Source organism: Podarcis gaigeae, assembly GCF_964106915.1.
Source record: "Podarcis gaigeae genome assembly, chromosome: 2".
NCBI lineage: Eukaryota > Metazoa > Chordata > Lepidosauria > Squamata > Lacertidae > Podarcis > Podarcis gaigeae.
The window spans coordinates 98,232,680-98,254,845 of record NC_139679.1 but is presented as its reverse complement, the minus strand read 5'-3'; the positions used below and the strand labels follow the sequence as shown (position 1 = coordinate 98,254,845).

Genomic DNA, 22,166 nt, shown 5'->3' with positions numbered 1-22,166 from the left:
GAAGAAGAGGAGTTTGGATTTGATACTCCGCTTTATCACTACCGCCAGGAGTTTCAAAGTGGCTAACAATCTCCTTTTCCCTTCCTCCCCCATAACAAACACTCTGTGAGGTGAGTGAGGCTGAGAGACTTCAGAGAAGTGTGACTAGCCCAAGGACACCCATGTGGAGGAGCGGGGAAGCGAACCCAGTTCACCAGATTACGACTCCACTGCTCTTAACCACTACACCACACTGGTATACACGAGGGACAGGGTCAGCAGGTTGGGGGCTGCTCCAAATTGCCCTCCCAAAATGTTGGGGTTGGGGGGGTGCGGTATGAATTATCCCATTGTTTCAAGTACCTAGACTGAATTCAGATGGGCTTACTTCTGAGTAGAGAAATAAAGCCTTGCACTGGACTGCATGTTGTAGAAAGCTGGATTGATTTGGCGCAGAGTGGAGAAAGCACCAAGACTTTAAAACATGCCCAGTTTAACCTTCAATACATTGCAACAGTTTATAGTCTTCTCCCCTTCCCTGAAGTGCTGTTTGTTTTTATCGAGATTAGAGACGAGGCCTTTCCACATTTTATTCCCTTGAACTGCAGGGTTTTTTCATTGCTCCGTGTTTGTTGTTGTTTAGTTGTTTAGTTGTGTCCGACTCTTCATGACCTCTGTGTTTAGCAGCTTCCAAATCATTTCCAGGCCACCCCCCTCTCTACAGACCACCCTTTGCTCATTGGCTCTGCTTTGCAACACCAAATGGTTTTGCCTGCCCAGAATGGGTCCTTGAACTCAGGTAATACCTCATGCATTTTGGGGATGGAGGATAGCTGTGTGTGTTGTTGTTGTTGTTGTTGTCTAGTCGTGTCCGACTCTTCGTGACCCCATGGACCAGAGCACGCCAGGCACTCCTGTCTTCTGTGTGTGTATTAGCCTACTGTAAAAAGGTAATAATTTGCACCCATTGCTTTTGTCAACCTTTGCTTGTGGCCCTGGCTGCCACTTGGATGTGGCCCTCACAGCGCTGCCCAGAAGAGAATGTGGCCCTCAGGCTGCACAAATTTCCCCACTTCTGAGGTCTACCATGTCCAGATGCAAGAGGGCAGGGCTGCTGTTCTTATAACAATTGTGTGGAAGAGAGGTGCAGGTTTCAGCAGCTGCAACTTGTCCCCTTTTTGCATCAGGCCACCCTGTCCCTGTGGGACGCAGGTGGCGCTGTGGTCTAAACCACAGAGCCTAGGACTTGCCGATCAGAAGGTCGGCAGTTCGAATCCCTGTGACGAGGTGGGCTCCCTTTGCTTGGTCCCTGCTCCTGCACATCAAAGTGCAAGTAGATAAATAGGGACCGCTCCGGCGGGAAGGTAAATGGCATTTCCGTGCACTCCTCTGGCTCACCAGAAACGGCTTAGTCATGCTGGCCACATGACCTGGAAGCTGTCTGCGGACAAACGCCGGCTCCCTCGGCCAGTAAAGCGAGATGAGTGCCGCAACCCCAGAGTTGTCCACGACTGGACCTAACGGTAATGGGTCCCTTTACCCTTTATCTTTACCCTGTCCCTGCATCTCCTGGGCTAAAGAACTCCTAGACACAGAGACATGGTTAAGAAACAACAAAATAAGTAAATTGTTCAAGGATCCAGGTTACCCAGTTCGTTGAGGGTTCCTCATGTAACTTCATGCCAACACTTGAATCCCAAAGTGATTTCTGATACTTGAGTGCACTAGAATTACCTCAAATAATTGTGTATACCATTGAAAGGCACTGGGATTGCAATTCCATAGATGTGATTCCAAAACTGAAATCAAGTCTGCCTAAAAATAAGAAAGTCTTCTTGCTGCTAATGCACATTTTATTTGTTTCACGTAGGTTCATTTGTGCCATCTGGTGGGCTCAGGCCAGTATTACAGATGGATGGTGCAAAATGTTGGGCAAAGCGAGAAATGTATACAACCTTTTTAACCATATGAAATACATCCAGGAGACCCAAATCTTGGTTCAGAAACTGCTCATTTTTATGGGTTTGAAAAAGCCCCATGGCACAAACCAACTGCCATTTTCCAGAGCGCCTTATAAGATAGAGAAACATAATTATTCATAATTTTGTTCCACTAAACAACTAGTGGAAACTAGTGTTGGCTGTGTAATCTAACATTGACTACTGATACAATTCTATTCAAACTGATACACAATTTAAAATGCCATCATCTTGCTTGGAGGACATTAAAAATAAACTGTGAAATAGGCACACAAACCTGAATTGAGTAATTTGAGTAGAACAATGAGCAGTATGTCGAGTGCATATGAGCAGTAGGTTGGTGACTTCTGACATAAATGGCGGCTGTATATGTAACAGCCGGGGGGGGGGGGGGGAGCAATATAGCAAGCGTCTAACAACTGAGTTCATTCAGAGTGTCAAATCCCTCCACGTCATCATATATGAGTGTATCAGAGAAGGCCAGGTTGAACCAGCTGGTTTCTCATTTCATTTTCCTGCCTTTTCCTCCCAGGGGAATGCCCAAAGCCACGAACTGAAAAAAAGCAAATTCTACTGCCAATGGTTCTTGAGAAATGGCTGCTACAATCAAACAATAGCAATCTGGGGCAACCAGAACTGGGGGGGGGGGGGGTCTTAATTCCTGGAATCCTCAGGCCGGTGGTCGTTGGTGAGCCATGGGACTGGTAGGGAGCAAGGCAGGGAGACTAATAGTGGGTGGAGCCAGAGCCAATGAGAGCCAGAGCCAGGAATAGACCTGAAGGAGTGGTAATTTGTACTAGGTAAAGGGACACCTGACCGTTAGGTCCAGTCACAGACGACTCTGGGGTTGCGGTGCTCATCTCGCTTTACTGGCCGAGGGAGCCGGTGTACAGCTTCTGGGTCATGTGGCCAGCATGACTAAGCCGCTTCTGGCGAACCAGAGCAGCACACGCCTTTTATCTTCCCGCCAAAGCGGTACCTATTTATCTACTTGCACTTCGATGTGTTTTCGAACTGCTAGGTTGGCAGCAGCAGGGACTGAGCAACGGGAAATCATCCCATCGTGGGGATTCAAACCGCTGACCTTCTGATTGGCAAGTCTTAGGCTCTGTGGTTTAACCCACAGAGCCACCTGCATACTACTTATGTCTTTATTGATTGCTTGGTTGCAGTCATGTCCCACATTTTCTCCAAGGAGTTCGAGGTGAGGTCCATGGCTCTTCCCGCTTCTCATTTAATCCCCATAATAACCCTGTGAGGTAGGTTAGGCTGAGAGGCAGCAACTGGCCCAAGGTCCCCCAGTAAGCTTCTTGGCCAAGTGGGGATTTGAACGCTGGCCTCTCAGGTTGTAGTTTGGCATTCCACACACTGGTTCTCTACTTGGAGAAAGGATGCAAATTTTCACAATATGCACAGCTCAAGGTACAGCCAAGCTTTTATTGGAGGGAAGTCAAACGGGGAGTAGGAATGACTGTGGGTGGCAGGTAACTGACGTGCCTGAGGCTTTAGTTGAAGGTAGATCTGTGTTCGCGGGCTTGGCCCAGCATGCCAGATTTGTTATTTCTGTTGCACGTTGCAGCTTTGCATAATTTCTCTGACAAATGCAGAACTAATGTGACATCCACACACCACATTAGATTAGTTCCATATGATCAGTTCTAATCCAATGAAGACCCAATGAAATTCATGTTGCTCTAATGCGAATCATGATTTAATACTCCAATTTGTAAGTACTTTTGTCTGGATGTAGCATGTAATTTGCATCACCGGCAGCCTCAGCTCAAGACAGACAGCGGCTGAACACTGAGGACAAGACTGCCTGATTTATATCTGTCTGGAAGAGGGTGAGGGGTGGTGGTTTTTGACAACCCCCCCCCCTCCTTGACAGCTCCCTTAAAAGCTGCTCTAGGGATTGGGGACCACCACCACCACCACCCCTTGAAGAGTGTGGCAGAGGTTAGAGCTGCAACCAGTAAAGGCCCAATTTCTAGTCCAGACCAAGAGCACACGTGGGAACTCTAGCAGTGCCCTGTCTGAGGAGCCCAGTTGACTGCTATGGATATATGGAATGAAGCACTCCCTTAAGGTAATCTGATTTATACCAGATTTTGTGAACTGTTTGAAAGTAGTCCTAATAATTTTATCCTCTGCTGCTGATTTTACCGTATCATACTTCCCTGCCAAATGGTCTTCAGTTCATTACAGTGGTACCTGGGGTTACAGACGCTTCAGGTTACAGACTCCGCTAACCCAGAAATAGTACCTCGGGTTAAGAACTTTGCTTCAGGATGAGAACAGAAATCGTGCTCTGGCAGTGTGGCAGCAGTGGGAGGCCCCATTAGCTAAAGTGGTGCTTCAGGTTAAGAACAGTTTCAGGTTAAGAGCGGACCTGCAGAACAAATTAAGTACTTAACCCGAGGTACCACTGTATATCAATCACCCCCTCAGTCCTTATCTCTTTTGTTGTTGTTTAGTCATTTAGTCGTGTCTGACTCTTTGTGACTCCATGGACCAGAGCATGCCAGGCACTCCTGTCTTCCACTGCCTCCCGCAGTTTGGTCAAACTCATTTTAGAAGCTTCGATAACACTGTCCAGCCATCTCATCCTCTCCATCTCGTCCCCTTCTCCTCCTTATCTCTTATTCATGAATTATCCGCTGTGCCTTATCCCCAGCTCTGTTCCCCCTCTATGTGCCATTAGGAAGGCTTCACACCACCCTTCCTGCACCCCCTCTCTCCTCATGGAATCACTTCAGCATTCTAGCAGGAGAAGCGTGAAGCTGCCCCTATCTGCTGGCTTAGGTTTCAAGCCAAGAAAGGAGCAGCCCCCCTCCAACCCTGCTGAACTACTTCAGACTTATGGCAGAGTTGGTTGAACCTCCCCATCGCCTCTTCTTTCCTCCAGGGAAAGGTAGAACCTCAAATCTCAGTAGCATTTCAGGCTGAAGAGTCAACAGGAGTAATAAGATAAGTTTGCTTCCTTAATACTCTCAGATGAGTTTGTTAAATGAACTCCTTAAACCTCAGACGACCTTTGGAGATTTAATGAAAGCTACAAAATACAATACAGTACAATGCACATAAGAAGCAGCAGTGGCATAGCGTGGGTTGTCAGCACCCGGGGCAAGGCAAGTAATTTGCACCCCCTAACCCGTGGATTTGCGCCCCCTAACCCTAACCCCCAGATGTTGCGCCCGGTGCGGCCGGCCCCCCCTGCACCCCCCACGCTACGCCACTGAGAAGCAGCATTCGTGGAGGGGGGGGGAAATGCATACAATCAGCCACCTGACTCTCGTATTTCTACATGTTAAAAGAAGCTCATCAGAAAAAGTGCCACAAACATAGCTCAGGCTGCTTGCTCTCTTTACTTTGAAGCGCATTAGCTACTGAATGCAGAAGGGGTCTGTATGCATCTTCTACACAAATCACCAGTTACAGGAAAACACACAAAAAATGCCTCGAAATGGAAATGCTTCCTTGCTACAAAATCAGATTAATCGCATTCCTCAGGGCAAATCTGGACTCCCAAGTTGACAAGCCGCCTGTTAGATGTCAAACTTTTGCTTGTGAAGACTTGCATGGTGAATTGGATTGAACTGAATAGCAATTCACATAATAACTCTGAGACAGACTGCGAGGTGTAGAACAAAAATTGAAAGAAAGACAGCAAAAAACTAGAAACGAAACTAGAAACGAAAAGAAAAGATGGAGTCTACATTGCTAATCTAAAAACATTCTTTAACTAATTAGTTCTTCAGTTAGCGGTTTGTCGTGAAAGTTTGGGAGTGGCCCAAGCAGTATCCAGTGAGTAGAGATTTTTTTTTTTGCCAATTCTGTCATATGTGAACCAGGAAGACTACCTGAGGCAGGTAGATGACATGGTTCTTTCCATGCTACAGTGGTACCTCGGGTTACGAACTTAATTGGTTCCAGAGGTCCATTCTTAACCCGAAACCGTTCTTAACCTGAGGCGCGCTTTCGCTAATGGGGCCTCCCGCTGCTGCCGCACGATTTCCGTTCTCATCCTGGGGCAAAGTTCTCAACCCAAGGCACTACTTCCAGGTTAGCAGAGTTTGTAACCCGAAGCGTTTGTAACCCAAGGTACCACTGTATTGGCATTGCTTCTCTCAGGAAGTCTCCCCATTTAACCTGATCAGATGGGGACTACAACCAACCATACTGCAGAGATAGTATAAGGATTAGTCCTAAGAGCCATCTTGGAGAAGGAGGAAGAAGGAGTGGCTGGTGGTATTTCATCCTGGATTCATGTTGTTTGCCATACTTCATGTAGACAGGTATTGGGATTTTGCCAAACAGTTGGTCCTTCAAAAGTGCACATTGGCTGTTTATCTGAATTCCCAATTTGCCTGTTGCTCTGGTGGCGATTTATTGTTTTCATCTGCTTCCATTGTATTCATGCTTCTGCAGAGATGTTTTTGCATTCACTGGTCCAGAGAATGTAAGCCCTCTCCAGGGTTTCCTCACTGATGTCGTTGAATATATCTGGAAAGAAATCAGTAATCAAAAATAGTGCCAAAGTAAGATTTGTACAGTTAACTAGTTTCTTTTTGTTTCTGGTAAATTGAGCAGTTGTTTTGTTGCGTTTAAGTTCTGTATTTGCAGTGTGAGTGTGTGCATTTTTGCCCTGAGTAAACGTTCTTCCTTTCAAAAAGTCAGAGAGCTATGCATGTGACTTGATGGGCAGTCTGCAGATAGACTTGTCCTGTTTATGTCTTTGTAGTCGCTCTTTGTTCTTGCTTTGTACTTGTGACATGGTTCTGTTAGGTAGAGCTAAGGTGGCTTCAGGGGTGGGTGCTATCACTTGATGGCAAGGGATTTGCAACCACCTGCAGTATTTGTACATCTTTGAACAGGCATGGGGAACCTGTGGTCCTCCTTTTCTACAACTTCATCACCCCTGATCATTGGCCATTCTGGCTGAGGCTAATAGGAGTTGGGACCTAGAGAGCCACAGGATCCCTGTCCCTGTCTTAGATGAAGAAAGCGTTTTCTGTCAGCTGTCCTTCCTGGCTCTTTCAGATTGCCCACTATCAGAATCTTCTCTTTCCAGACTTGGTTACCTTAATCCCAAGTAAGTGTGAGAAGAGTTGGAGCCTAAGTCTGGTTTTGTAATGGGAATTACACATGCTGCTTAAATGCTTTTGATACCCGCTAAGCTTTACAAAGGGAATTAGTCAACCCTAATGCAATTACTTGAAGTTGCCTGTTTAATTACATCTTGGAGGTTGTATAATAATTCTGGTGGTTGTATAATATCTGAAGGAAATGCTTTGTCATAGTTTATTAAAAGGTTGCTATTAAAAGGGAAACCCAATTAAAACTATAAGCATGGAACTGCAAATTGTGTGACAGGCATGCTAATGTATATCCCTTTTGTGGGGTTGCAATGGTTGAGATTTCAGGTGCAGAGGTTTCTCCCCACCCCACCATTTCCCTCTTCCCACAAACACTGTTGGAACTGCTCTGGAGTGAGTGGTTTCAAGACTGCAACCAGAGTTCCAGGAGAAAAAGGTCTGGCAAGAACCTATTCATATATCTGCTAAATGTATGAATGAATGAACACATAGTGCAGAGCACTGAAAAGTTCCTTGTGAGCAGGGTTGGCTCCAGGTTTGAGAGGGCTTCTTCTGGGGGGGGGGCTTTCTTTCCTCATTGGGCATGTGTGGGTGGTACTGGGAGACACATTCTCCACGTTGACCCGGGCACATCATGGATGGAAGATAACAGTGAGACATCTACTCTATCTTTCTTTTTTTAAAAAAGGTAAAGGTAAAGGACCCCTGGACGGTTTTAAGTCCAGTCAAAGGCAATTATGGGGTTGTAGAGCTCATCTTGCTTTCAGGCCGAGGGAGCCGACTTTTGTCCACAGCTTTCTGGGTCATGTGGCCAGCACAACTAAACCACTTCTGACATAATGGAACACCATGACGGAAACCAGAGCACACAGAAACATAGTTTACCTTCCCGCCGTAGCGGTACCTATTTATCTACTTGCACTGGCATGCTTTTGAACTGCTAGGTAGGCAGGAGCTAGGACAGAGCAACAGGAGCTCACCCCGTTGTGCTCTATCATCTATCCATCTATCTATCTATCTATCTATCTATCTATCTATCTATCTATCTATCTATCATCTATCTATCTATCTATCTATCTATCTATCTATCTATCATCTATCATCTATCTATCTATCTATCTATCTATTATCTATCTGTCTGTCTGTCTGTCTGTCTGTCTGTCTGTCTGTCTGTCTGTCTATCTATCTATCTATCTATCTATCTATCTATCTATATCTATCTATCTATCTATCTATCTATCATCTATCTATCTATCATCTATCATCTATCTATATCTATCTATCTATCTATCTATCTATCTATCTATCTATCTATCTATCTATTATCTATCTATCTGTCTGTCTGTCTGTCTGTCTGTCTATCTATCTATCTATCTATCTATCTATCTATCTATCTATCTATCTATCTATCTCTATCTATCTATCTATCTATCTATCTATCTATCTATCTATCATCTATCTATCTATCATCTATCATCTATCTATATCTATCTATCTATCTATCTATCTATCTATCTATCTGTTTTACATATTGCTTTTCACTCTGTTGCTCCACATCCTGAGCCTTTAGGATGGTCTGGACTTCAGAACGAAATACAAACAATATTGTGTTTTAGAAAGAAGCACTACGCCATTCTCAGCTTGCCCTCAAAGCGGATGACCCCAGCAATGACGCACCTGCTGTTCCTAGTCCAGTTGGAAGTGGCATTCTCATGTGCCCAGCACTGTGCTTCAATCTTTCCGTCAAGGCCTTTTTGATAAGATGCCATGTGCATTTCTTGTGCCACACCGGGAGCTCCAAAGCGACCATGCACTGAATGATGTGAGCCTTCTCACTGTCACTCAAAAATCCCTTCACGTGGGACAGGTAAGTCATGAAAGCCATATCAATATTCACAGCTTCTCCATGCATCAGCGTTGGTAAAACTCTCTGAAATGAAGGATACACAAGCATTTATTATATTGTATAGCATATAGACCACAGAGCCTAGGGCTTGCCGATCAAAAGTTCGGCGGTTCGAATCCCTGCAATGGGGTGAGCTCCCATTGTTTGGTCCCAGCTCCTGCTCACCTAGCAGTTCGAAAGCATGTCAAGTGCAAGTAGATAAATAGGTATCACTCTGGTGGGAAGGTAAACGGCGTTTCCATGCGCTGCTCTGGTTTGCCAGAAGCAGCTTAGTCATGCTGGCCACATGACCCAGAAGCTGTCTGCAGACAAACACCGGCTCCCTTGGCCTATAGAGTGAGATGGGTTCAGCTAAATAGTTGCACTAGCAGGAGCCAGAGCGAGGACGTCTGCTTTGCCCCCTCACCTCCCCTTGCACCCCCACAACTAGATCGGGGGACCCCAAAATAGTGCACCGGGGAGGCAAGGGGGGATCTTTTCACCTGGCAAGCAGAAATCCTTGCACTTACAGAACAATCACAATAGTTTGTGACACTGAATTCCACCCGATATCATCACACACGTCTGGATACAAGTAGTGATATGTCACAAGCTGAAAATGCGGAAGCATGCAATTAAGATATTATTATTGTAAGCCCATTGGGTGGAAAGACGGGATAGAAATGTTGTTCAACAATAAATATGCTATCTGCTCCTCACCATTTCCAGTTCTGGACTTATAAGGTGGCCAAAATCAACCAGCCTGTTCAGATCATCTTCCCACAGATTTGGGGCAAGCTCTTCCAGCATGGTTTCTATGGCAATTCTGGTCGTCTTCAGTGCAGCGTCACCATGGTCAACTAAGCCGCTGTGTGACTGGAACTTGGTATCCAGTAAGAATTTCCCATGACTTTTCAGCAAGTCAAACAGGCCCTTGTGTTTCATTAGTGCCATCTTGAACAGAAAGAAAGAAAGAAGGGTTGCAGTGGACTCAATGAGGGTTGTACAGTAATGCCAGGAAGAGGCTTGCTTTGAAAGCATGGACCTCACACTGTAGACATAAAACATGAGACTGAGTAAATCTCAGAGATGATCATAGGCAATTTGAGCAGCTTTAGCATGCACATGAAGTTGATATTTTGGAAGTGAGAGTCAGTCACAGGAGAAAAGGAAGCAACAGCGTTGTCCTGTAGATGTTTCACCCCAAAAGACTACATAATAGATGTGGTACATCAGCCACAAGAGAAGAGAGGTGTTTCATAAGGAGTGCATGCAGTGAAAGCTATTGTGAATTGGATATATGGGACAAATGCTAAGACATTGGACAGAGTTTGATTAAGAAACAACAAAGGTACAGATAGAAGAAGGAGGGGAGATGGTGCTCTCTGTGTAACAGTTGACATGCAGTGATCCAGGAAAGTGAATGGAGTGGGTTTTGTGGGGAGACTCTGAATATGTAAAAGATAAGCAGTGAATGCAAGAAGGGAGAAGATGTTTCCAGTACAGGGAATAGGATATAATAGCAAGGTAGCGGCATTGAGAGTGACTCTGGATATGCAAGAATTGGGGAGAACAAGATCAGGAAGACTTGTGCCATAGCTAAGTGGTACAGTGCACACCTGGCATGCTTAAGGTTCTAAATTTAATCCCTGGCATGCCCAGGCAAAGAAGCCTAGGTAAGAAAGCCCTGGGAAAGACCCAAACCTAAAGCCTTGGATTGCTATTGCCAAGTAGTTGATGGGGTGGAGACACTCACCTGTCTTCCTGTCACCTGCATCAGTGCTGCTTATCGGGAGGTAGAGGGGGAGCGAAAAGACAGTGGGGAAGTTGTTGCAGTGCAAACACACTGGGGGAACCAACCTGGTGTTTCTGTTCTGGTGTGTTTGCACCACACTAACCGCACTGCTGCCTCTCCCTTCCTCGTATACCTCATGGAAAGCAGCAGCAATGTGCATGATGGGAGGTCAGGTGAGCACCCCTCCTGTTACCCTCTTTTGGGCTAAAGAGACAACCATCAGCATAAGGCAGCTCCACAGGACTACTCATTTCCATGTGTAGAGGGATGTGCACAGGAAGGGGTAAAAGGTGTTGTAAGTACCGCTTTAGGAATCGCAGAGAGATGCAGAAACAATAAATGAAAGAGGCCTGTCCTTCCAGTTTCCTCTTGAAGAGCCACATAGCAAAAATCACTGTGAGAGAAATGAATAAACAGGGAGCATCCGTGGAAATGAGCTTGCAAGGAGCAGAGAGAGCGTGGAAGCAGTTGGTGAAAGTGTGGAAGAAGTCTCTGCAGCAAAACCATCATACCTTTAAAATTTCCCCAAGTCCATTGGAGATGTGCTGGCGGGGGACTGTTTTGAGGAAGGCTCTGTCAAGGAAAGTGGCAACAGGAGGTACATAGCTCCCGAGCTTGTTTTTGCACTGAAGGAAATTGACGCCGTTCTTTGCTCCAACGCTGGCATCCACGTAGGACAGGAGGGTGGTGGGGACCCGAATGTAAGGGGTGCGCCTCCTGTAAAGCGATGCTGCCAGCCCCACAATATCCAGGCAAGCCCCTCCTCCAATTGCTATAATAGGCTCAGCGCGCCTGTCGATGCCAAAGATTTGCACTTCCTGCAAGATATCAAGCACCAAATCCATGGATTTGGTCTCTTCTGTGGTGGTCAGAGAAAGGATTTTACACTGAACCAAGTTTGCTTCAAAATATTCTCTGACTGCGGTGCCATACAAGTCATCGACCGTCTTATCGATTACAATGAAACGCCTCTGGGCCTCTTTGTTGTGAAGGGCTCTCTCCAGTTCCTTTGGATCTCTGATGTGCCCGTACAGCAATGTCTTGTTGGAGGGATCCAGGAGACCGCGTGTTTCCACCACCTTATAGCAAAGGTAGATAGGTGTTTCCACTGTCCAGGATACCTCTCCATCTGAGACAGTTTCAGATCTGTTGGGAATTATGAGGGTGGGGGTGAGTAGTATGGAATATACATTAGTTTTGTCTATGGCTGAGCCAAAATGCCCTCCACAGTTTTCACTCTCACATTTGCTCGTGAATGGCAGAGTCCATTTGATGGAGACCCTGCTGAAAATCAGACCCACTCTTATCTTCAGTGACAGCATCATCATTTCCTTTTAATGCTTTTGAAAAGCTATTCTCGCTGCCCTCTCACTGCCATCTTGGAGCTCTTCCTGGTAGAGAGGCCCCTCCTCTGGCTGCTATTTTCTCTCTTTTGGAATGCACCTAGCATTATGAAACATGTAGATGTGGTGTCCTTCTAAAGGACAGAGGCACTTCTTTTTTTGGGGGGGGGTGGTGGTGAACAAATGTGAACATATGAGGGGTTGCCATTTCCCCCAATAAGCTCTCTTAGATTTCTCTTCAGTCTTCTGTATTTTGCTCTCTCCTCTGCTAATTCTTTCTGTGGCTTTTCTAAAGCCTTGGGTTCTCTCTTTTTCTTTCTGTTGGGTGTACAAAATCACATACTGAGGAAGTAACATCATTCACAGGGGTACGCTCAGGAGAACAAAATGGTAACCTCTAGCTACCATGAAAAGAAATACCTGATTTACCACAGCCACAAGTTGTAAGAAGACACCCCCCCCCCCATTCCCCTCACAGAGCTACAATTCTCAGAGTGGTTTAACAATCAATTCTCTTCCCAGGGAACTCTGGGATATCCTAAATCTGTGAGGTGAATGAGGGCTACCTAATAATTCTCAGCACCCTTAGCAAGCAAGAGCCCCCCCCCCCCGCATTCTTTGGGGGAAGCCATGTTTGTTTAAAGTGGTCTGCCTTAAATGTGTGCTGCTGATGGGGCCTCAGTGTGATCTTAATTTTTTTTACTTTTCAGTTCGAATGCAGCACTTTCTGAACTTGATGTATTTTTCTGTCGCTATGCAGGGCAACGAAAGAAGGTGCCAACTTTTAAAAAGGCTGAAGTCAAGCAGCAGCTGGAAGGAATGATTTGTTTTCTTTTGAATCTAGCATCTCAGGGTTTTTTCCGCTTTGCTCCTGATGCTGTGTGTTGTCAGATGATGGACAGGTGAGCATGGTTTGGGCTAAACCCTGTCACAAGACCAACTGGGGAGGCCTGGTGGGCCTGATTAGGTGCAGTGTAGTGGTTAGTGTGTCAGACTTGGAAGTGGAGAGACACGCTTAAGAACCCAGCAGTGAAATTCACTGAGTGGCTGTGAGCCAGTCACCACCTCTCAGACTACCTTACCTCGCAAGGCTGTTGTAAGGATAAAATTGCAAGTTGGTGGGGGAGGAGGGGAATCAAACACATTATTTCTGTCATAAATTCTGTGCAACAGTCAAAGAATCTCTGTAGTTCACTCACACTGTTGCTGGCAAGGTTGTCCGAGTCATTGCACTGCTAGAACCTGCCAGCTCCACAGTGACTCAGAATGAACAAGAACCGAAGTGTGTTTCTACCTTTGTAAAATGCAGCCTAAAAAATCTGTAACTGTTCATGGCCTACATCAAAATTCATCTTGATTCTACAAATATGATTATGATCTTTACACAACTGCAAATATTGTGGAAATCTGCAATATGTGAAGTAATACAACATGGTTAATATTTAATGGTCACAAATGTGTTCTATTGCAAGAAGAAGGAGATTGTCCTACACTCAAAGGTTAATTAACTGGAGAGATGACTTTCCTGTACAGAAAGTAACGTTTGTCCTTAGGGGGAAACTTGTCAGACATTCACCCATCTGTGACTTTCCCCCCTTTAATGTTGCTGCGGGATGCAAACTTCACTTGAAGTTTATGACAAATGCATTATGCTTTTTGATCAAGCTGATGGTTTTTAGTATCACTGTATTTGTTTTCCCCCATCTCTGGAGTTCATTACCCGTGTCTGTGAATTTGGAAATGTCTGCCATTGAAAATCCCTTCTCTGTTCAATTCCCAACCCCAATCAAATTCCATTTTAGCTCAAAAGACTTTCCAAGCATTAGAGAAAGCTTTAGCACAACAATGAAAGAGACAACATCATTAAGTCATGCCACTGCAGTCTCCTTTTTTTGTGCCTCGGTACTTATGCTCAACCGAAACTAGTTTCTTATTCTGACTAGGCTGCAGATCTGACCATAGGTTGCTTCAACCCTGTTGAATTCAAAGGGTTGTCTCCAACTTCAGCCATACTCAGATGGCTAAGAGACCTGTGCACTCTAAGCCTTGAAGGATAAATAACAACCGCTTATTACACAGTTGTTTGAGGACCTTACCACCCTGGCTACATTAAAGCATATTGCATATAGGCATCAATATTGCGTGGATACCTACTCGGACACGTGGAGGGCTTATAATGTATGTTTAATTTTAATATTTGTGTGCTGACGGCCAATGTATCCGCGGTGTGAGCTGGTGATGGTCTACCCATATTATCAGCATTGTTTGTATATTATTAGTTTGTTTCTTTCCATTTCTCTCTCTTCTTTAATTATATTTTATCTTTTATCCTTTTCCTTGTTAAATTTGCAAATACAATATATATATATATGTAAATATCAAGAAGAAGAAAACCCAATAAAATACTTACATTGAAATAAGCCCCATTGAACCCAGGGAGACTTCCTTCTGAGTAAACATGCCTAGGATTGGGCTGCATGTCAATATTGATATTGAAATTGAAAGCTTAGCAATGACACTCGTCAGGACAATATATGAGAACAAATAATCTAGGCATCGACATCTAATACCGCCATGCTTTCCCACTGCAGAGACCATGCCTGATTACTTAACCCAAATAAGAGGAACAGTGTCTCTGTTGCTTCACATCACAGAGTATTGTACAAATAAAACATCTGACGTTTTATTATGCTTTTATATTTTGCTGGAAGCTGCCCAGAGTATCTGGGGAAACCCAGCCAGATGGGCAGGGTATAAATAATAAAATTATTCTTAGTAGTAACCTCATCTACTTACATTTTAGCCTGGGAGACCACGATCTCATTCTCAGCATCATGAATGGTTTCATCTTTCTTGATTCGGCACCAAGTATTTTTGACCCGCACTAGCTGGAAGTCTGTTTGCTTGGAACCCTGTGTTCCAGATTTTGTATCAGCCAAGAAGATCTCTTTGGACTGTGGCATGGTTGCAATGTCTAGTTCAAGAGGTGTCTGGTAAGAGGGGGACTTGCTGTTTGCTTATAAAAGCTCCACGGGGACCATTGTTTGGAATGGGAGGTGTTCCTCACCTGGTGGAGTGAAAAGGTTGGGCTGCGGGGGGGGGGGGGGAATTACAAAACTATCATTACTTAATCTGTAGACATGAAAGAGGGGTGGTCACATCACCCGGACCTGCGTGCTCACGTGTGCATACACACACGTACAGTGAAAATGCAGAGCCTAGGGTTGTATAACTCAATAGTTTTATAATGATCAAAAATTACAATTAGAGTGCACTTAACTTCTAACAGGAGGCCCTGCAACAAAACGGCAGTGATTAATGTTGAATCATTTCTATGCCATAAAAAGAAGGATTCCAGGAATTTATCTCAACTTCCTGACCCTTTTGATTATAACACAACTTTATGTAAGCCTTGATGGTATTTGAGATAGAGCCACATAATATTGTACAGTAGAACTGGATACTAAGGCACTGCTGAATTGTGTGTTTTATATTTGTTTTTATGGGCTTCTATGCTCCTGTTTTGCTGGTTTTATGCTGTGTTTTTTAAACATATCGTTTGTTTTATACTGTGCACTTCTAGAGATTTTTTTTTAAAAAAATATTAAGCTGTTTGTAAATGCAGTACAGTACATAAAATAAATGCATGAGATCATCTTCACAACAATTCTCAGTCTCTGTTTTCTCCTCATCTCTCTCACATTTGTAGCTCACTTGTCCTTAGTGCAGCCCATAGTAATACACCTCTGCCTCCCCCACCTCATTTCATTGATGTAACAGCCCAATGAAATAGACATGGCTAAAACTAATTGCCTCAAGGTCATGCAAGGTCATGTCTAAGCAGTGATTTGAGGGCAGGTCTTCCCATCCAAATTGCAGCACTATCCACTATGTTATACTGTCACACAGCTGCTGATGCCACATTGTCTTCTAGTCCAAAGCATCTCCAAAAACAAAGTGTGTTTTTAAAATATTCAGTCTTCCATTCTAATCTAGAGTTATGAATGATCAGCCAGTGTGGTGTAGTGGTTAAGAGTGGTGGACTCGTAATCTGGTGAACCGGGTTCGCGTCTCCGCTCCTCCACATGCAGCTGCTGGGTGACCTTGGGCCAGTCACACTTCTCTGAAGTCTCTCAGCCCCACTCACCTCACAGAGTGTTTGTTGTGGGGGAGGAAGGGAAAGGAGAATGTTAGCCGCTTTGAGACTCCTTAGGGTAGTGATAAAGCGGGATATCAAATCCAAACTCTTCTTCAGGGCTCCTACATGATTTCTCTCCCCTATACAAGTATGCAATATTATTTCCACAGGCACAGAACATGGACCAAGATGTGCCACCTTCCCAAAGCCCTGGGGTTGCCAATGTGGTACCTTGGGTGGAATGCTGCCCTTGACGACTTCCCTTGAACCCCACTCACAGTCCCCTTTATCATGAAATGGTGAGGGTGATTATCTTTGCCCCTTCCTCTGAACAATACACAGAGCGGAAGCAGGCCTTTTTTCCCAGCCAGAACTTGCTGCAACTCACTTCCAGCACCTCTCAGGTGTGCGCCATTGCCATTATAAGAGAAAAAGGGAGTGTTCATGGTGAGTTCCAGCAGCTCTTTTTCTAGAAAAATAGCACTGAGTTAAAGGAGGAAGTCCAAAGAGTGGCACTCTTTGTCACTTTTTCTTTCAGCTCTGTGGGCTTTTCAAGGCACACCCCAAATGAAATAATAATAATAATAATAATAATAATAATAATAATAATACATATTATTTGTACCCCAGCCACCCTAGGTGGTTTCCAATATATATAAAAACACAGTAAAATATCAAACATTAAAAAACCTCCCAATACAGGGCTGCCTTCAGATGTTTTCTGAAAGTCAGATAGTTGTTCATTTCCTTGACATCTGATAGGAGGGTGTTCCAGAGGGAGGGTGCCACTGCAGAGAGGGTCCTGTGCATGGTTCCCTGTAAGTTCACTTCCCACAGTAAGGGAACCGCCAGACGACCCTCGGAGGAGGACCTCAGGGTCAAGGCTGAATGACAGGGTTGGAGACACTCCTTCAGGTATACAGGGCCAAAACTGTTTAGGGATTTAAAAGTCAGCACCAAGACTTTGAATTGTGCTCTGAAACATACCGGGGGCCAATGTAGGTCTTTCAGGGCCAGCGTTATATGGTCCCAGTGACCACTCCCAGTCACCAGTCTAGCTGCTGCTAACCTTTTAACTGTAATCTCAGGCATATCACTTACATGTTTTCGATTGGAAGCATCAATGGCAAAACATTGGCCGATTGCAGGGTTCTAGAGACCCTGGATGAAGCCCTCCCAAAGGGCTTGATGACAGGGGTCAGTACTGAAGCAGATTCAACATTTAAATCTGCTAAATACTAAATAACCCTGTAACTGGTAAAATTATTAGAAAAGGAAAACTTAATATTCATTATGGGGTCTGAAAAGAAAGTGTTGCCTAAAAGACCTTACAGGCAAAAAGGGGCGGTGTAATATTGTATTTTTATGTTGTGGTAGCCTTTCCTGGGACCTTATTTTGAAGGATGGGTGAGAAAGCCTCATCCTAATAATAATAAAAATAAACTAGAAGGTGCTGTAGTTAGTGCCCTTTCAATATGTTCCAACTCCTTTGGCACTCCATAAAATAAGCTAGCAACTTGTCGAGCGAACCCTGTACACCTTATAAAACCCATGCTTTCTTGTTTCCTTTTAAATCACATGTGGAGCAGTTACCATCTTTATAAAGGTAATGCATTCTTAAGAGCAAACATCAAGACAAAAGCAAATGCACTGACATTGTGCTAGGTCAGATCAAAGCTTTGTTGTGACTACAGTGGTACCTCGGGTTAAGTACTTAATTTGTTCTGGAGGTCCGTTCTTAACCTGAAACTGTTCTTAACCTGAAGCACCACTTTAGCTAATGGGGCCTCCCGCTGCTGCCGCACCGCCAGAGCCCGATTTCTGTTCTCATCCTGAAGCAAAGTTCTTAACCGAAGGTAATATTTCTGGGTTAGCGGAGTGTGCAACCTGAAGCGTATGTAACATGAAGCATATGTAACCAGAGGTACCACTGTACTACTATCTCTGGCCAGTCTCTTGCAGCCCCTGGGAATCTTACAAGCGACCCATCAGATTCCAACTGTAATCAATCTGCATGTCCTGCCTCATGACACCCAGTATAATGGTCTCATTTTGCATTCAGTGCACCCGCTAGTCCCTCCCTCAGATTCCAGGCGCACGTCTTGTTCGACGAGAGCCCCTTCTCCAAGACCGACTTAGATCAGCTTATATAAAGCAAACAAGCACATGTGCTGCCGCTGCTGCCGTGTGATACTGTCAGAAGTCCTTATACTCCTTAGCCAAAGAGCAAATTTTGAAAATGCCCCAGGGCGGCAGAAAGTCTTGCTGATCTTGCACCTCAGCCAAGTCGTTCTGTAAGAGGGCCCACAGGCTCCAACGTGCTGGCATAATTGGCCCTGCCCGTCACGTGGACAAAAAGATATGCACCCCTCCCCAGCTCTGCAAAACCGATCTCGTACAATCAGCCGCAACATCTCCAGAAGCCGGGGTGAAGGGTACCACAATGCCACACTTTGCAGGTAACCCTTTACTTCTGAGCAACTTCCTTGTGTTTCACTTTTTCTTTTTCTTTTTGAGAGGTGTCTTTCAACCTCAAAGTTGGGTCTGCATCACGAAAGGGGCAGGAGAAGACATTTTGTTGTGACACGTTAAGTTGGTTGAACTGTTTATTTTATTTGAAGCCTTGTTGTTTTGTTTTGTTTTGTTTCTCTGTCCAGGAGCGGTGGGAAAGGATAGAGTTGGGGAGTGGGAGGAGATGAGTGTATTGGTAATGGTGCCTTTCCCCTGGGGCATGATTTTCAACAGTTGTTATTAGTCCGTCTTTTAACCGTTATTTGCAGTCACAGACTTTGATCTGGTTGTTGGTTGTTTTAGGTAAGGGCAGGGCCTGACAAGTACCTGGGTGATCAAAAGGGGGAAAAGTAATTTTTGGTTCATTGCGGCTTCTAGAGGGATGTATGATATTGGAGGTAAGACTAGTTATGTAAGGAGAGGGGCTTTAGACATTTGGAAGCTATTGCCCTTTTCTGGTCCTTCTCCCACCCAACAAGATTTAGGCTCTTATGTTAGCCTTCCTAATTGTGTTTTATTTATTGCTTGTAAAAATATCCAAATTCCACTGTATCATAAAAAAGGTATCACAGCAATTTACAAATACATGAAAACAAGTTTAAAGGAAGGGGAATTTTTTTAAAAAAATTAGAAATTAGAACATCAATAGACCATTGTATATGGGATATGCATGTGCTGATCCTGAACACTAGGTCATCCCATAATAAAATATCAGTCATCCACAATTTGGTTGTGGATGAAGCAGCTGCCCAAGTCTGTATTACTGAGACCTTCAGGGGGCGGGCAGGGGGGCATGAGGCTGACCTGACCCAGGTTTGCCTCTTTGGGTCCTTAGTACCTTGTTAATAGGGATGCTGGTGGCACTGTGGTGTAAACCACTGAGCCTCTTGGGCTTGCTGATCAGAAGGTTGGCGGTTCGAATCCCTGCGATGGGATGAGCTCCCGTTGTTCTATCTCAGCTCCTGCCAACTTAATAGTTCGAAATCATACCAGTGCAAGTAAAGGTAAAGGTACCCATGACCATTAGATCCAGTCGCGGACGACTCTGGGGTTGCGACGCTCATCTCGCTTTATTGGCTGGTGTACAGCTTCCGGGTCATGTGGCCAGCATAACTAAGCTGCTTCTGGCGAACCAGAGCAGTGCACAGAAATGCCGTTTACCTTTCTGCCGGAGCGGTACCTATTTATCTACTTGCAGTTCGTGCTTTTGAACTGCTAGGTGGGCAGAAGCTGGTACCGAACAACGGGAGCTCACCCTGTTGCGGGGATTCGAACCACTGACCTTCCGATTGGCAAGCCCTAGGCTCTGTGGTTTACACTATAGCGCCACCCGCGTCCCACCAGTGCAAGTAGATAATAACAATAACAACAACAACAACAACAATAATAATATTTTATTTATATCCTGCCCTCCCCAGCCGAAGCCGGGCTCAGAGCAGCTAACAACAGTAAATAGGTACCACTCCGTTGGAAAGGTAAATGGCATTTCCGTGCACTGCTCTGGTTTCGCCGGAAGTGGCTTAATCATGCTGGTGACATGACCCGGAAAAATGTCTGCGGACAAATGTTGGCTCCCTTGGCCAGTAAAGTGAGAGGAGCACCGCAACCCCAGAGTCGTTCATGACTGGACTTAACTGTCAGGGGTCCTTTGCCTTTAATACTAAAAATAAATGCACCTTGGGGGTTTTTGCAATAAATATTTCATGTTGGGGAAATATGACTTTGTGACCAAGATTGCTGATAAAACATTGCCGCCTAAAAGATTTGTAATAAAACATTGTTTTCTCTTAGAATGTCCTCTAGTCTTCATTGCTCTGGGGGTATGAATATTATACATTCATGCTTTATATTCCATGTACTGTCAGAAATCTGAATTGCTAACATTTATTGCATGATTGTGTCAATCTTGTTTGAATAATAGCTTCCTACTTCCAAGATGCTCCTAGTTATTGCAAAGGAGCTGTCTTCTGAAACAAGCTAGACATGATCTCCCCTCTCAAAACAACTGAATGCACCTGATAATGGACCTTTCAGGGCTTGTTAATAGATATATTAACAAATGTTTGCATAAATTCTCGTCTAGATAAGGTCCCATTTGAACACGTTGTCTGGGGATGCCTCAGTGGCTCATGTTTATGGGCTTGCATAAAGAAATGCATCGGTGTTGTCTACTGTCAGGATGTGTAATATCCATTATGAATGCCATATTGAATATATAAATGCCATGTTCACTTCTGATCTTATTATGCAGTCAAGCATGATGCTCAACAGTCATCCTTCCTACACCATGTTAGAGACCTGAATTTGGTGTTATAACCCTTAAGGGTGGAGTTGGGTTATAAAACTACAGATGCCAAGGCCATAATTCACGGGCAGCAAGGCACAGTTAGGAATTAGCTGTGCTTTTGTAAGTAAATTATGTAAATCACTGACTTTAAAAGAAACACTTTTGCCCCTGTTCTTCTTTCCTTTTTTAAACTGAAACTTAGAAAATGTCAATCTGCAATAGGTGAACCCATATTATTTTGCCAACTGCTTTCTACAAATCTATTTTTTCCTTCAAAAATCACACCATTTCGTCTTCATCTCCATCACCATCGTCAGGAGTGCTCTGATGGTGTTTCCTGCTTGGCAGGGGGTTGGACTCGATGGCCCTTGTGGTCTCTTCCAACTCTATGATTCTATGATTCTACCTGTAGGTGCCTGAGCAATGGAGATGTCTCACAGATTTTCATTTTGAAACCTTACCTTCGGCCTTTTGTTTTAGAATTATCTATTGGGTCTATAGTTGAGAACCTCAAGAAAGCAAGAGAGATAGCACATGGTCACCCTGGAATTCCTGAAGAGCTAGGATGTTACCTGCAGAAAGCTCTTGATGCAGCAAAAGGATTGGACGTTTACCTGACAAGAGAGGCAAGTTCTAACAGGTAACACATTTATCATCTGGCTGTGACAGAAGGCGCGTCTAATTATCTTCTGCTACCTTCTCTACATTGTGAATGTATAGTTCAATTTATTGTTATGTGTTGGCTCTCTTACTGCCATGAGTGGGATTATCACAAATGTTTTGATGGAAATCTGGAGAAAAAAATTAATATTTCTTAATGGTCCATGATGGTTAGGTGATTTCTCTTCATGGAATCTAATTCTTAGAAAATGTTTTCTTGATAGTCTCTGTTGGGATTGTTTTGCAACCAGAGAAGAATCAGAGTTTGGTGAGGGTGACACTTCTGACCTACCCCTAGTAAAAGGCTGGTGTGTCTGTTTGTGTGTGAAGGAACAAAAGAAACAATTTTGGGATATTACAGCTTCCCTCCCATGCCAAATTGCAGCATTGAGAGGGGAGTTATATTCCTCAGCTTAAGCAAGAATTATTTAGGGGAGCTCACAATGACAAACTTAAACCAATTCCTGTCATATAACAATGCAAATAATGAGAC

At 44.4% G+C, this 22,166-nt stretch overlaps 2 protein-coding genes across 2 annotated transcripts in view; one reads left to right on the top strand and one right to left on the bottom strand.

Annotated features, from left to right (window-relative positions):
- Positions 1-5,202: 5,202 nt before the first annotated feature.
- LOC310837732 (2-epi-5-epi-valiolone synthase-like) lies at positions 5,203-15,178 on the bottom strand. Its single transcript, XM_083724765.1, has 5 exons — positions 14,874-15,178; positions 11,247-11,880; positions 9,660-9,893; positions 8,732-8,984; positions 5,203-6,461 (listed from the first exon to the last, which is right to left on the bottom strand). Exons 1-5 carry the CDS (start codon positions 15,038-15,040, stop codon positions 6,373-6,375), a joined length of 1,377 nt encoding a protein of 458 aa, XP_083580891.1. The 5' UTR covers positions 15,041-15,178; the 3' UTR covers positions 5,203-6,372.
- A 3,382-nt stretch (positions 15,179-18,560) lies between these two features.
- The window catches only part of LOC310837590 (uncharacterized protein), a 54,728-nt gene continuing 51,122 nt past the window's right edge, over positions 18,561-22,166 (top strand). The window contains exons 1-2 of the mRNA XM_083724427.1: positions 18,561-18,674; positions 21,494-21,653. Coding sequence (XP_083580553.1) covers positions 18,659-18,674; positions 21,494-21,653 — 176 coding nt within the window. The 5' untranslated portion in view covers positions 18,561-18,658. The remainder of the gene's footprint in view (positions 18,675-21,493; positions 21,654-22,166) is intronic.